Here is a 12684-nt window from a genome sequence, read left to right as displayed (position 1 = left end):
ATAGAAGAAACCTGGACACACCTCTTTTAATTTTCCGAATTTTTAATAAAGCACTTTTTAAACGTAGCGTCAATCTAGAGTTTTATTTCTGTTTAATAAAAAGAATAATGTAATAATGTAAATAATATAATATTGATAACACTGAAAAAAGGCATAATTTGTTTTCTACTGAAAATTATTCCAAAATAACTTGCAATCTGGCAACATCGACGACGCACCGATTAATAAAAATTATGTCGTATTTATATTTAATCTGTGGTAACTAAAGTTGAATTTTATTTACCCGCGCTGTTTAACCTAAAAATTCTAGAGTTTTTCGGCTCATTTTAAAATAACTTTTTGGTATATTGGAAAGAAAATGAGTTCTCAAGAGAGTCAAGATGAAAACGAAGATGTTCAAGGGGAAAGGGACGATCAAGATGTACTTACTATTCTTGTAGCTACAGACATTCATTTAGGATATGGCGAAAAAGATCTACTTATAGGTTGTATTTTTTTTAAATTTTGGGGTATATTCTGGTAATATTTATTGTAAATCTCTAGCCGAAGACTCGTTCGATACGTTTGAGGAAATATTGAGGCATGCCAAAGAGGAGAACGCCGATTTTTTACTGTTGGGCGGCGATTTGTTTCATGATACCAGGCCTTCCAGTTATGCTCTTAATAAATGTATTGAGCTACTAAAAAGGTTTGATTTCTATACTCTGTAATAAGCTAAATGAAATATACCCCTTTTATAGGTACTGTCTAGGTGATAGACCTATTCAAATCGAGTTTCTCTCTGATCCAGCATTCAATTTCTCAAGCACAGTAAACGATACTGTAAACTATGAAGATCCGAACTTAAACGTAGAACTTCCTGTTTTTTCTATTCACGGCAACCACGATGACCCTACAGGGGTACAACAGATATCCGCTTTGAATATATTATCCTCGACAGGCTTAGTTAATTATTTCGGAAGGTACAACAGTTACGAAAGTATTGATATCGAGCCTATATTGCTTAAAAAGGGCCGAACCAAGCTGGCTTTGTATGGGTTGTCGCATATTAAGGATGAGAAACTTGCCAGATTATTCACAGCCCATAGAGTAAGTGAACTATTTCTGTATTTTTAATGGTTTAAAATTTGGTTTTAAATTTCTATAACACGGAGCTGTAAAACCTTTCATAATCCTTCAACTTCACAAGAAATTACAGATATTGGTTAATTTTCGATTTTTTAGGTTAGTTTTATGACACCTTCGGACACAGATAGTTGGTTTCATTTGCTGGTTTTACACCAAAACCGAGCTAACAGGGGGGCAAAATGTTTCATCCCCGACGAAGCGCTACCTTCTGTACTAGATCTAGTAATTTGGGGCCACGAGCACGACTGCAGAATCAACCCGGAACAAACTGGCAACGACGTTTTTATCACACAACCCGGCAGCTCAGTAGCCACGTCCCTATGCGTCGGGGAATCCCTAGAAAAGCACATAGGCCTCCTCAAAATCCACAAAAACCAATTCAACTTGCGCGCCATCCCTTTGAAAACTGTGCGCCCGTTTATTTTCAGTGAGCTGGTTTTCACCGAAGAGGATAAAGTGGAGAACCCTAGAGAACTCAGCGATCACCAGGAGTTAGCTAGGAAAGTTGTGGGGAAAAAGGTGGAGGAGATGCTGGAAAAAGCGCTGAGTTTAGGCAGGGAAGGTAATAAGTTGCCTTTGATACGATTAAACGTCAGCTACATCGATGAAACGCAAGCGTTTAATCCCATAAGGTTCGGAGAGGCCTACGTTGGTAGAGTGGCAAACCCCGGCGATATGGTTAAGGTGAAACACCTGTCGGCCAGGCAGGCTTTTAGAAGGAACAAAAATAAGTCCAACGACGAAGATTTCGAAGAAGTAGCCGAAGAAGAGATTCCAGCTCGCGTGGAAGACCTGGTTTTGGAATATTTCGAATCAGGTCAAACGAGACCGTTAGAGTTTATGCCCCTGAAAGCTCTAAATGAGACAGTGTCCAAGTGTATTGAGTCTGATAACATGGATTACATTGAGTCTGTTATCAAGTATGTTAAGTTGGAGAGGGAGAAAAAAATGAGGTTATGTTAACTTAATTTTTTTTTTCAGTCATTTTATTGCCGATAGACAGGCTAAATTGGAAGCTGGGAATGTTAGTATCGATAAGATGGATGAATTTTTGGAGTCTTTAAGGGTAAACGAGGAGAATGACGCTCAAATGGTGAGTATAGTCGATATCTATGTGTTTCAGGGTTGCCAGATCGAAATTTTCAAATTTCCTAGATTAATACTTCAAAGTTTCTTAACTTATAACAATCTCGGTCTAACTATTGCAATATTTTCAATAATATCGAGTTCATTAGTTATAATTTTTGTTTATATCTCAAAATAATTGAAAGAAACTGTTTAAAATATTATTATTATTAGTAAAAACTATTGTTTTAAACGTTTTTTTGGCGATATTATCAGAAGAATGCATTTATCACTAAATATTTTTATAAAAAAAATTATTTTTTCTTTAGATTGTCCTACACATTCTTTTTTTTGCAATTTTTCCTCCCTTTGCAAATTTGATTTTCCCTAGATCCAGGGAAAATTCCCCAGACCTGGCAACTGTGATATTTTCAAGGCTTCGCCTACTGACGTGACGCCTACATAGATTTTTCTATCAATAAATTTTATCATTTTTATATTTTTTTACAATTTTATATTTGTAAAAAATAGGTATTTAAGCAATTTAATTAAATAAAAAAAATATAAAAAAATAAAAAGTAACACATTTTTTGAACAAAACAAAATAATATTTAACTAAACAAAACTAAACACCCCGGATTTTTTTTATTTATATATATATATGCTATTTTAACGGCTTATATGTTTCGGTTAGGTGGGTTTATACCGGGGTAAATCAAAACTTCGTTTTGTGCAATAAATTCAAAACACCCTGAGGAAAAAATGGGACGGGCATTTTGATTAAAAAAAAACACTTTCCTGTAATCTTAATCGACTTTTTTGTTAGATACGGGACGTTTTAAATCGAACTAAAAGTCCGAGAAAAAGAACCAAAAACAATTCGAACGATAGCGAAGACTCTGACGAAGAATCTACCGATATGAGTATAAGAACTGTGGATTCGCCTCCGCCAGACCAGGAAAGGCCTAAAACGGGGCCCGGTTCTAGAGGGGGCCGAGTTCCCGCCAGGGGCAGGGGAAGTAGAGGGGGTAGGGGTAGTAGAGCTAGAGGCAAAGCCAATGCCTAAAATACCATATTTTTGAGAGAAAAAAATCCGTCAAAGTAGCCTTTGTAATGATAATCGATGATAATTTCTTTCGGGTCGACCCCTGTACGTGCAGTATTCAGGGTGTTCATCGAAAAATATAGAAAAAAAGTTCCTATAAATACAGGTCCAGAAATTCGTAGCTTATTGCTTATTTTATTTTTATTTTAAAGCCTACTGTGACGCTGTTTTTTAAAATAAAACACTTTTTTTTTATTTGTTGCTACTTTTATTGTTATATCGTTCCATTTAAAAGATTTTTAGATTTAAGCTTATCTAATTTTTTAATAAAATGTATTTTGTAATAAATAGTATTAAAAAAGATTAAAGTAGTTTGTGTATATGTTGATCCTTACACAATATTATATTTTTAAAACGCTTAGTCGTGTTTGATCACTCGGTATATAACCTACATATTCGCGTAATTCTTTTCGGACCTATTTATCTACACCCTGTATATAATACAATTTTTCTTTCCTAGTTAATACTGCTAAAAAATAAAAGTACAAAAAGAAATTGTCTTAATAACGTCATGAGTAATTTTAAAAATTAGAGAGATTTTTAATTGTTTACAGAATTTTCTTCTGTAACAAATATTTAATTATAAATTCCAAAATTTTAAAATAAATAATGTTAAAAAATAAAAGTACAAAAAAATAAATTTTTCTCTAGTTGAAAAGTTCAGAGAGCTTAAAATTATTAATACTAATATACCGGGGGTTGTGTTTTTAGTGTTTACACGAATTTTTCCTGTGTTGGATGTGATTCGAAGAACCATTCGTACAGGAAATCTCTTTTAATTCCATTGTCTTCGATATGGTTTCGTTTGGATGGTAACACAATAATTTCTGTTCTTCGCTTGATATTATTGCTCCTAAAAAATCAAAATTTTGACCACACTGTATACGTTTTATTTTTCCTTTTTTTAATAAAAATATTAAAATTTACTGTTTTTAATATTACAATCATTTTGAATACTTTTAAACAACTTAAAATAGGAAGTAGTTCAAATGTACTAAACCTAAATATCAAAATATTGTGTAATATTACATTCATAAAAAGTATTTAAAAGATAAATTTCGATGTGTTTTCATAGATATAAGTGTATAAGACTAACACAAACATTTAAGTAAAATAAAAAGTCATAAATTAACTTATTTTTATTTCCTGAAAACATAAAGTCGTACAAAAAAGCAATAAAAAATCTTTAAAAAAGTTTGACCTATAATTATGACCACCCTGTATATTAATTTTCATAAATTCTTTTTAAATATACTATGTAAGAGTATTTTTTTTATAGAAATCACATTTATAATATGAAGTAGTTGAGTAGACATGTTCAAAGTCTTAAATATCACAAAATTGTGTAAATATTTGTTATTTGTCGTTTTTATTTATAAAATAATCAAAAAAAAAAACAAAAAAAATGAAACAGCTTGAATTTTATAACATAAATGAACGTAGGTTTTTATCTAACCCTATTTTTGATTAATTATTTATTTAAAATAGAAGTTAATAAACTAATTTTGCGTTTTATAATTACTATTTCTAGTATTTTTGAGTTTACCAGGCGAAAAATTAATTATTGAGTTAATTAGAAGGTTTTCTAGTTCTATTCTACTGTATGGCAGATAGAAATGTCAATTTTACGGCAAATAACTACTAATATATGCGTGAAAAACAAGTCTTCTGTTATATTTTCAAAAAAAAAACATTTTCTTAGTAGATATCGATTTCAGGTAATGAAAGTGCTTAATAGAACAACAAATTAAACAAAACTGTTGTTTTATAATACAAAATACAGACGTTTCATTTGAAACAGTGGAGAAAAATATAAAATTGTGTTTTGACCCACCCTGTACATACCAAATAACTTTATACCTTTAGTAGGCTATGTATTTAATATTTTGATGTATTTATTTACATATAAAAATCTTAGACTGACACAAACATTTAATTAAAAGACAATAAACGAATTTGTTTTTATTTCCTGTAAACATATAAGTGGTAAAAAATAGTTTTAAAAAAAATAGGACCGAAATCTAGTGTGCATTGTTTTGTTGTGTGATGTCAAAATTGTAGTTACCTTCCTCTATTGTATCTTCCAGTTTCTTTTTGCAATTGAAATAGACAAAATCGTCAGACATGACACCTTGGAATACTGAAACAACCTCTAGACGAGCGTTTAGGAAATACAAGGGTTGTTTTCTCGAAGAAAACTCGCTAATGAGGGCAGCTATACCTTTTGCAGCTGTGAAATCAGCTCCTGAAATAATTATTATTGCTACAAAATCCTACTAAAACACTAATAAACAAAGTTTTAATCAAGGAAAAACCTTTTTACCTAAAATAAACTGACAATCGACAACAACTGGCAAATTTTTCGACGATGTTCCCGCTCTGGCAACGCTGGTTTTGATAAAATCCATTGCGGGGAAGTACAGAGCGTTTCCGGGGGTGACTAGAATGTATTCTTTACCAGAAGGTGTCTGGAATGAAGAGAATAACTATAAAAATGATGACTAAAATGAAAAATATTTAGTATAACATTGTAAGAATAAAGTCTCTTAAATAAGTGCTAAGTTAAGTAATCAAAAAAAGTAGGTGAAAATATCGTTCAAAATTAACCTTACATAGACAAATACACATAAGAATATTGATAAAAATACTGAAAATTTGTAATATTCATATTTACCATGCATTTCTCCATATGTACTCCAGGCCTGGCCGAAGGATACAACAAAAACATGATATTAATAGCGACGCCGATTAGAATTCCGTATTCCACGCCAATGACCAGACAGAACACGAACGTCGCAATGGCGGAAAGTAGGTCTTTTTTGCTCGATCGCCACATCGGTTTGATCACCTCGTATTCTATCATGAAAATGACAGCGCAAACCACCACAGCGCCCAGGGATGCTTTGGGGATGTAGGCAAAGTAGGGCGTGAGAAATCCCAACGCCAATAGTACCATTATACCTGAAAGAACAAGAAATGTATTTTTTGAGAACTTTTTGGCGCACCCTGTATGATAATACATAATCATAGGCGTGCCTTGGGGTCATACTACCAGTTAAAATATTTGAACTTACCGAGAGAATATTTGTACTGCAAAATAAACACATTTTACCTGTTATAATGCCACCAAACGGTGTTTGTACGCCACTGGCGTGATTGACAGCTGATCTAGAGAACGAACCAGTGACGGGCATGGAAGAAAAAAAGGATCCTAGTACGTTGCACAGGGATAGAGTGAATAATTCTTGGGTGGCGTCAATAATTTCTCCACTAGCTAAAAACAAGTAAAAATATTAGTAAATTTATCTATTATTTTTAATTTTAGTATTAAATTCTAATAATTCTATCTCATAACTGTTTTTGGGGGAGAATTTTGTACCTAGATTTAAAGAAATCTATACTGATATATAAAATCCTTAAGTGACTGACATACTGATTAATCACGATCCTGCTCAAACCACTCAACGTAAGAAGCTCAATTTTGGCATACAGGTTGATTCTAGGGTGTAGAGGTTCGATAAGAAGGGATTTTTCGAGATTCCAGTTCCAAGAGGGTGAAACCGTCCCTCAAATATTACAATATTTTTTGTTTAAAAAACGGTCAAGTTTCCGAAAAAACGCTTAAACACGTATATTTTATTTTGTTTTTTTACATATTTTAATATTTTTTAAAAATTTAAAAAGTATATAGGGTATTTCGAAAAATCTGGTCATTGATTAATCAGGATCCTGCTTAAAGCGCTTGACGTAAAAAGCTGATTTTTGAAAACAGATTGACTTTAGGGTGTAGAGCAGGCGGATGAAACTGCCATTTGAATTTTGGAAACACGGCGGAGTTTCTGCCAGTAGAGGGATAGATGGCGCTGCGTAGAAATTTCATCTAAAGTCCCTAGATATTCATCTAGGGACTTTAATTTCATCATGATTTTAGAGTATAGTTTAATTAACAATTCGTTTGATTCTCTGTTGAAGGTAATTGAGTAGTTGGAGAAGTTGAAAAATATAAATATTTATATAAAATGTTGATAATTTAACAGTGATGTGCTTTGTTACTCTATGAATAAATATTGGTATGAAGTTTGCTTTCGCCAGAAACAATTATAATTAAATAATTTAGTAAAAATTTAATTTCTAAGTGACCCGGATCAGTTAGATTAGTAAAATAAATTGAAAAATAAACGTCATTCCATATTTGGCCAGTCTGTCAGTTTCTGCGAGTTTCTGTAAAGTGAAAGCCAATGAAGTGAATTGTGATTTGTTCTTATGGGAATATTTTACGGATTTTCTCGAATTTAGAGTATTTTGGACGATAGGATTGTGAAATTTAAGAGCCAAGTAGTTCGATATATAAGATTAATTGATCCCTGTGATAATTTTTATGAAATTTCTCATAATCAAAACAAATTCTTTCAACAAAATGGCTGTCTCAAAAATTTGGAAGATCATTAATTTTAAAGTTTTATTTAAATGAATTTATATCGAATCATGAATTTGTATAACACATATTAAAAAATTAATTTTAAAGGTTGTGCAGTAATTTATGTAAGTGTTCGCTTTTAGATAAATATTAAATAAATTTGCAAAGGCAAACAAGTAATTCTAAAAAGATCATTTATTTATTTAAACGAGTATAATCATTAATCATTTAGTTTGAGAATATATTTGTATTTACTTATTTATATATTTTCTATACCCTTGTATTATTTATAAGCTTTATATGTCCTGTTTTGTTTGTAAAAAAATGCTTTGAGTCATCGAGAATAGATTTACTAACAATTTTGTCCCTTGGCTTTGTGTATTATATAACGCGAATTGTAAGATGTTTCTATTTGAATAGGTCATTAAAGTTGAGATTAAAGTTATATTATCAAATTATATACACGTTAACTAGGTATATAGTCTTTTTATTTAATGATTTATTTATTTATAATTTATAACCCCTTTTTATAATTACTTATAACTGATTGTATAAATTCTGATAACTTTTATATATACTTGTATAGTGTTGAATGTGTTATATGTAATTTTAACAATGTTATAATAAAATAATCAAGTTACAGATTTTTCGTGTTTTATTCTAATTTCAGGGATAATTTCAACCTAGATTATTAATTTATTTGTATCAAAATACATTATTTTTATTTTGTAAAGTGTTTTGTTACAAATAAATTCATAATCTAGATTGAAATTACCAAATATAAGTAAAAAACTTATGCACTGGCAGTAAAGGTCCATTTAAAAATATGGCGCGAACTTTTAGTTCTGCCAGTAGCCCGCTTGGATCGCGTCGAGCGCGTGTTTCCAGGCTTTAACATAGGAGTTTTCATTTCTTTCAGTTAGTTATTCTAGGGTGTAGAGGTTCGATAAAAAGGGACTTTTCGAAACTCGAATTCTAAGGGGGTGAAACTATCATCCCTCAAATATTAAAATATTTTTTTTAAAAACCGGTGAGTTTTTCGGAAAAACTCTTAAAACGCGTATATTTTATTTTGTTGTTTTACATATTTTAAGATTTTTTATAAATTTATACAGGGTGTTTCATAAAATATGAGGGTGAAAACGCCCCTCAAATATTACAATATTTGTTATTTAAAAAACGGTTAGTCTTTCGGGAAAACGTTTGGACAAGCATAATTTATTTGGTTTTTTTACATATTTTGAAATTTTTTAAAAAATCGTACAGGGTGTTCCAAAAAGTTGGGTAATTTCTTAACCACGATTCTGCTTAAACCGCTTGACGTAATAAGTCTATTTTTCGCAAACGGATTTTTCGAAAGTCAAATTCTAACGAGATGAAACTACCCCTCAAATATTACCAAGTTATATAATAATATCGCCATATTGTTTTTTCTTATGCTGACATAAATGTGAGAAAATTTTATCCAGTTTGTATGTTAATGGAAATTCTTGCTTTGCTTTATCATCACCATTTCAAACGATTAATTTGACGCGAACGAAGTCGCTGGTACACGCTAGTAATCTGTATAATTTTTAACCAGCTATTGTACTACATTTTTAGTTTGGCAAAAACTTTGGTAGTTGTGTGTTTTAGGTACCAGAAATGATTTTATACTTCGGATATCTCGAAGATTGGCGACGATACCCGAAGAGACACTCTCGGTTTCAAGGCAATTAAACCCACTTAAAAGACACATTTACCGTTAATTTTTTTATATCATCGACGTCATTTTCTAGTACTTCAACTCACCAAAAGCCTTAGCAATCGCCACATTTCCCAACACAGCAATGATAGGTACCAAAAATACGGAACTTCCCAGGTCCGACAGCATTTCGGGAAATTCCCTGGTGCTGTTGTTAATAACGGTACTAAACGGTGGTACTTTGAACTCTGGAAGACCGGATTTTACGTCGCCGGTTAGCCTAAACGGCGATCCAGACCCGTTGGATTCGTACAAAAACGCCATGGTACTGCAAAGGATCACTACAATCGCGTTCCTGGAAGTCGATATTAACCACAGAATATAGTTGAAACAGCTTTGGTGTTTGTTGGGTTTAGAGTTTTTTTTGTGCAATTTCACGTCTTTGAGTTTCTAAAAAAAAGAAACGTTATATACAGGGTGCGAAAAAAAAATCAAAAAGGAAATAAGGATATAAAAATAAATTCGTACTTACCCTTAATAATAAAAGGGCTACTATACAACTGAGTCCCAAACATGTGTCTTGGTACCTTGTGAGATGGATGTTATGAAATAGTTTGGTCATTGTATCAAAAAACCCATTTGAGGATTGTTTAATTCCTAAAAAAACACAATTATACAAAAATCAATTTTTTTGAATAAAAATACAAAGACAGTATGCACAGAAATAAAAATCCTGCTCTTTCAAGCTCTTTTATCTCTCTTAATAATACAATTTTTCTATTATCTATTACCCTGATTGTCTAAACAATCATTTATTTATATATAAATTTAGTTTAAAACACCTTTTAATTATCTTAAAAATCTAAAAACAGTTTGCACAGAAATAAGGGCCCTATTTTTTTTCGTTTTTTTTTTCATACTAATATATACATGGCTAGATCTGATAAAATCAGTTTTTTTAAATTATAATTTTTATATTTACCCAATAGACTGGCAAATTGTGAACTGCCAATTATGACAGATGTGGCAGAAGTGAAGCCTACAGTGACGGGGATTGATATAAAGTCCACTAATACTCCTAAAAGAAAAAATATATATTTCATAAATAGTATTCTACAATTTTCGGAAAATGTTTCATCCCCATAAATATAACACCCCGTATATCCAACTTTTTGGCAATATTGCAACATATATACAGTTAGAAATCAAATATTTCTGTTTAATTAATACTGTTTAAAAAAAAAACTTTTTTAATTACCAGAATTATTTAATACTTTACTATCAGAATATAAACGAAAATAAAATAAAAAAGTCTTTGACCTGACCCGGATTTGAACTCCGAATCTTCGGTTCGTGGTCGGAAACTGTACGCACTGCGCTATGGAGACATGTTCGATTTATATTCAATACTAGAATTTATAGGACTAAATTAATATAAAAAATATAGGATCTTCTTCCGATGCGCAGTAGTAAACGCAACGGGTATCGGCAGCCAGACGGGCCGCATGCTGTTCCAGAGAGCATAGTAAAAGATGTATCAAAGAGCCAGACGTCTTAAAATATTTTCTCGAAAACGTTGCTAGCTCCTATACTATTACATCTATTTAAAGATATATACATATTTGTCTTACCCAAGTGTAAAATTGACATTACTAGTTGTACAATCCCCGATAAAGCAAAGCAATATGGCATAGTCGCTGTTTCTTCCTACTATTTGCTGATACGTCATCAAAGCCATCAGTGCTGTAGGACCAATGGTAATGTCCTTAATACTGCCAAAAAATTGTGTAGACAAAACAGCCAGCAAAAGCTGAATATAAGCCATACTGTAAATTAAAAAAAAAACGTTTTTTTACCTTTATAGCACACGATCGAGAAAAAAACGGCGTCAAAGAGGGCTGGGGAATGACAATCCATGATAATATTGGCGAGGTCAAGCTCTAGACGTCATTTAGATAGCCAATCTTTTTTGATTTTGTCTATAATTTTTTTATTGTTAGTTTTTTAATGTCTTTTTAGTAAATGACATCTAGAGATTGGCCTCCCCAAAATTATCATCGTTTGTCACTCCCCAGCCGTCTTTGACGCCGTTTCTCTTTCGATCGTACGGTAGATAAATTATATACAGAGTGTCTCTAAGTGTTTTTTTTTCATATTTCTTGGAAAATGTCATGAAAAATATAAAATTTTTAACAAAAAACCTAAAGGACTTGTTCCTGGTGTGGAAATACCAGTTTAAATACTTGAGCACATATTTTTAAGAGACATCCTGTATACAGGGTATTTTCTAAATTAGATAAAACATATACCCAGACCATTAAAAAATATTTTCAGGAAATGAGTAAATTTTAAGGCACAGAAAAAGTTCTATAAGTTTAGAAACCCTTTTCAAATTCAATTTTTTTTAATATCCCTGTATATCAGACAGATTTTATTTAAATTTGAACCATCCTGTAACTCAAAATATACCCCTAAATCTGTCAAACATTTTTAAAAACTTTTTTTTTCTTTTTCAAAAAATTAAAATACAAAAAATTAATTATTAAGCACCCTGTATTATAATATTTACCTGTGGTTCCAATCCTCCTAGAGTTGCATAGGCCAAGGCTTGGGGCATAACAGTGAGACCTACTGTAAAACCCGCTATACAGTCACACAATAACTTTTTCGAATCATATTTCGCTCCCCACTGTAGTATGGGAATTTTTTTTAAGAAAAATTTCTTCACGTGCCTTGAGGTAGGCATTTTGAGTTTTTTCCTAAATGAGCTGGAAAAAAATAAAATAATAATTAAAAAAATATATTTTAAATATGTTTTCTTTTTTTTTGTTACCTTAACATGTTGAAAAACTCTTTAAGAGTAAAAGTAACTTTTTTGAAACAAGGCAGTTATTAAATTTATAGCAAATAAGACTGGATAATCACTTTTTTGAGATTTTTAACATCTCGAAAAACTATTAAAGATTAAAAAGAACATTCCAAACATTGTGATATTTTAATTTGTTGCAAATTAGACTAGTTAAAGTTAATCTTTTGGAGATTTTAATATTTTTATAAGTTATAATTTCTTTACTAAATCCCGGAGATAAGCACTTTATAGTAGAAAAACCATAACTCAGTGATAATTAAGCATAATTTATTTATTTATTTAATCTAGAAAACTGTATGCTCTGCGATTATACAGAGGTTATAAAAAACGGAACACCAAGGAAGGTGTATATTTACTTACCTGACTGGCAAAAATTTCTTTATTGGATGGATCTATCTCATATTGGCAAGGAGAAA

The 12684-nt window shown here is 31.3% G+C and overlaps 1 protein-coding gene and 1 pseudogene across 1 annotated transcript; one reads left to right on the top strand and one right to left on the bottom strand.

The window, feature by feature from the left end:
* The first annotated feature begins 244 nt into the window (after positions 1–244).
* On the top strand, positions 245–3887 carry LOC115888759 (double-strand break repair protein MRE11). Its single transcript, XM_030908601.1, has 6 exons — positions 245–485; positions 544–688; positions 741–1089; positions 1225–2048; positions 2110–2221; positions 3020–3887. The coding sequence occupies exons 1-6, from the start codon at positions 359–361 to the stop codon at positions 3257–3259; spliced, it is 1797 nt and encodes a 598-aa protein (XP_030764461.1). The 5' UTR covers positions 245–358; the 3' UTR covers positions 3260–3887.
* LOC115888756 lies at positions 3663–12390 on the bottom strand (annotated as a pseudogene).
* Positions 12391–12684: the final 294 nt, after the last annotated feature.

The sequence above is a fragment of the Sitophilus oryzae genome, unplaced genomic scaffold (genome assembly GCF_002938485.1).
Source record: "Sitophilus oryzae breed Bouriz unplaced genomic scaffold, Soryzae_2.0 scaffold_808_pilon_pilon, whole genome shotgun sequence".
NCBI lineage: Eukaryota > Metazoa > Arthropoda > Insecta > Coleoptera > Curculionidae > Sitophilus > Sitophilus oryzae.
This window is presented reverse-complemented; position numbering and strand designations above follow the sequence as displayed.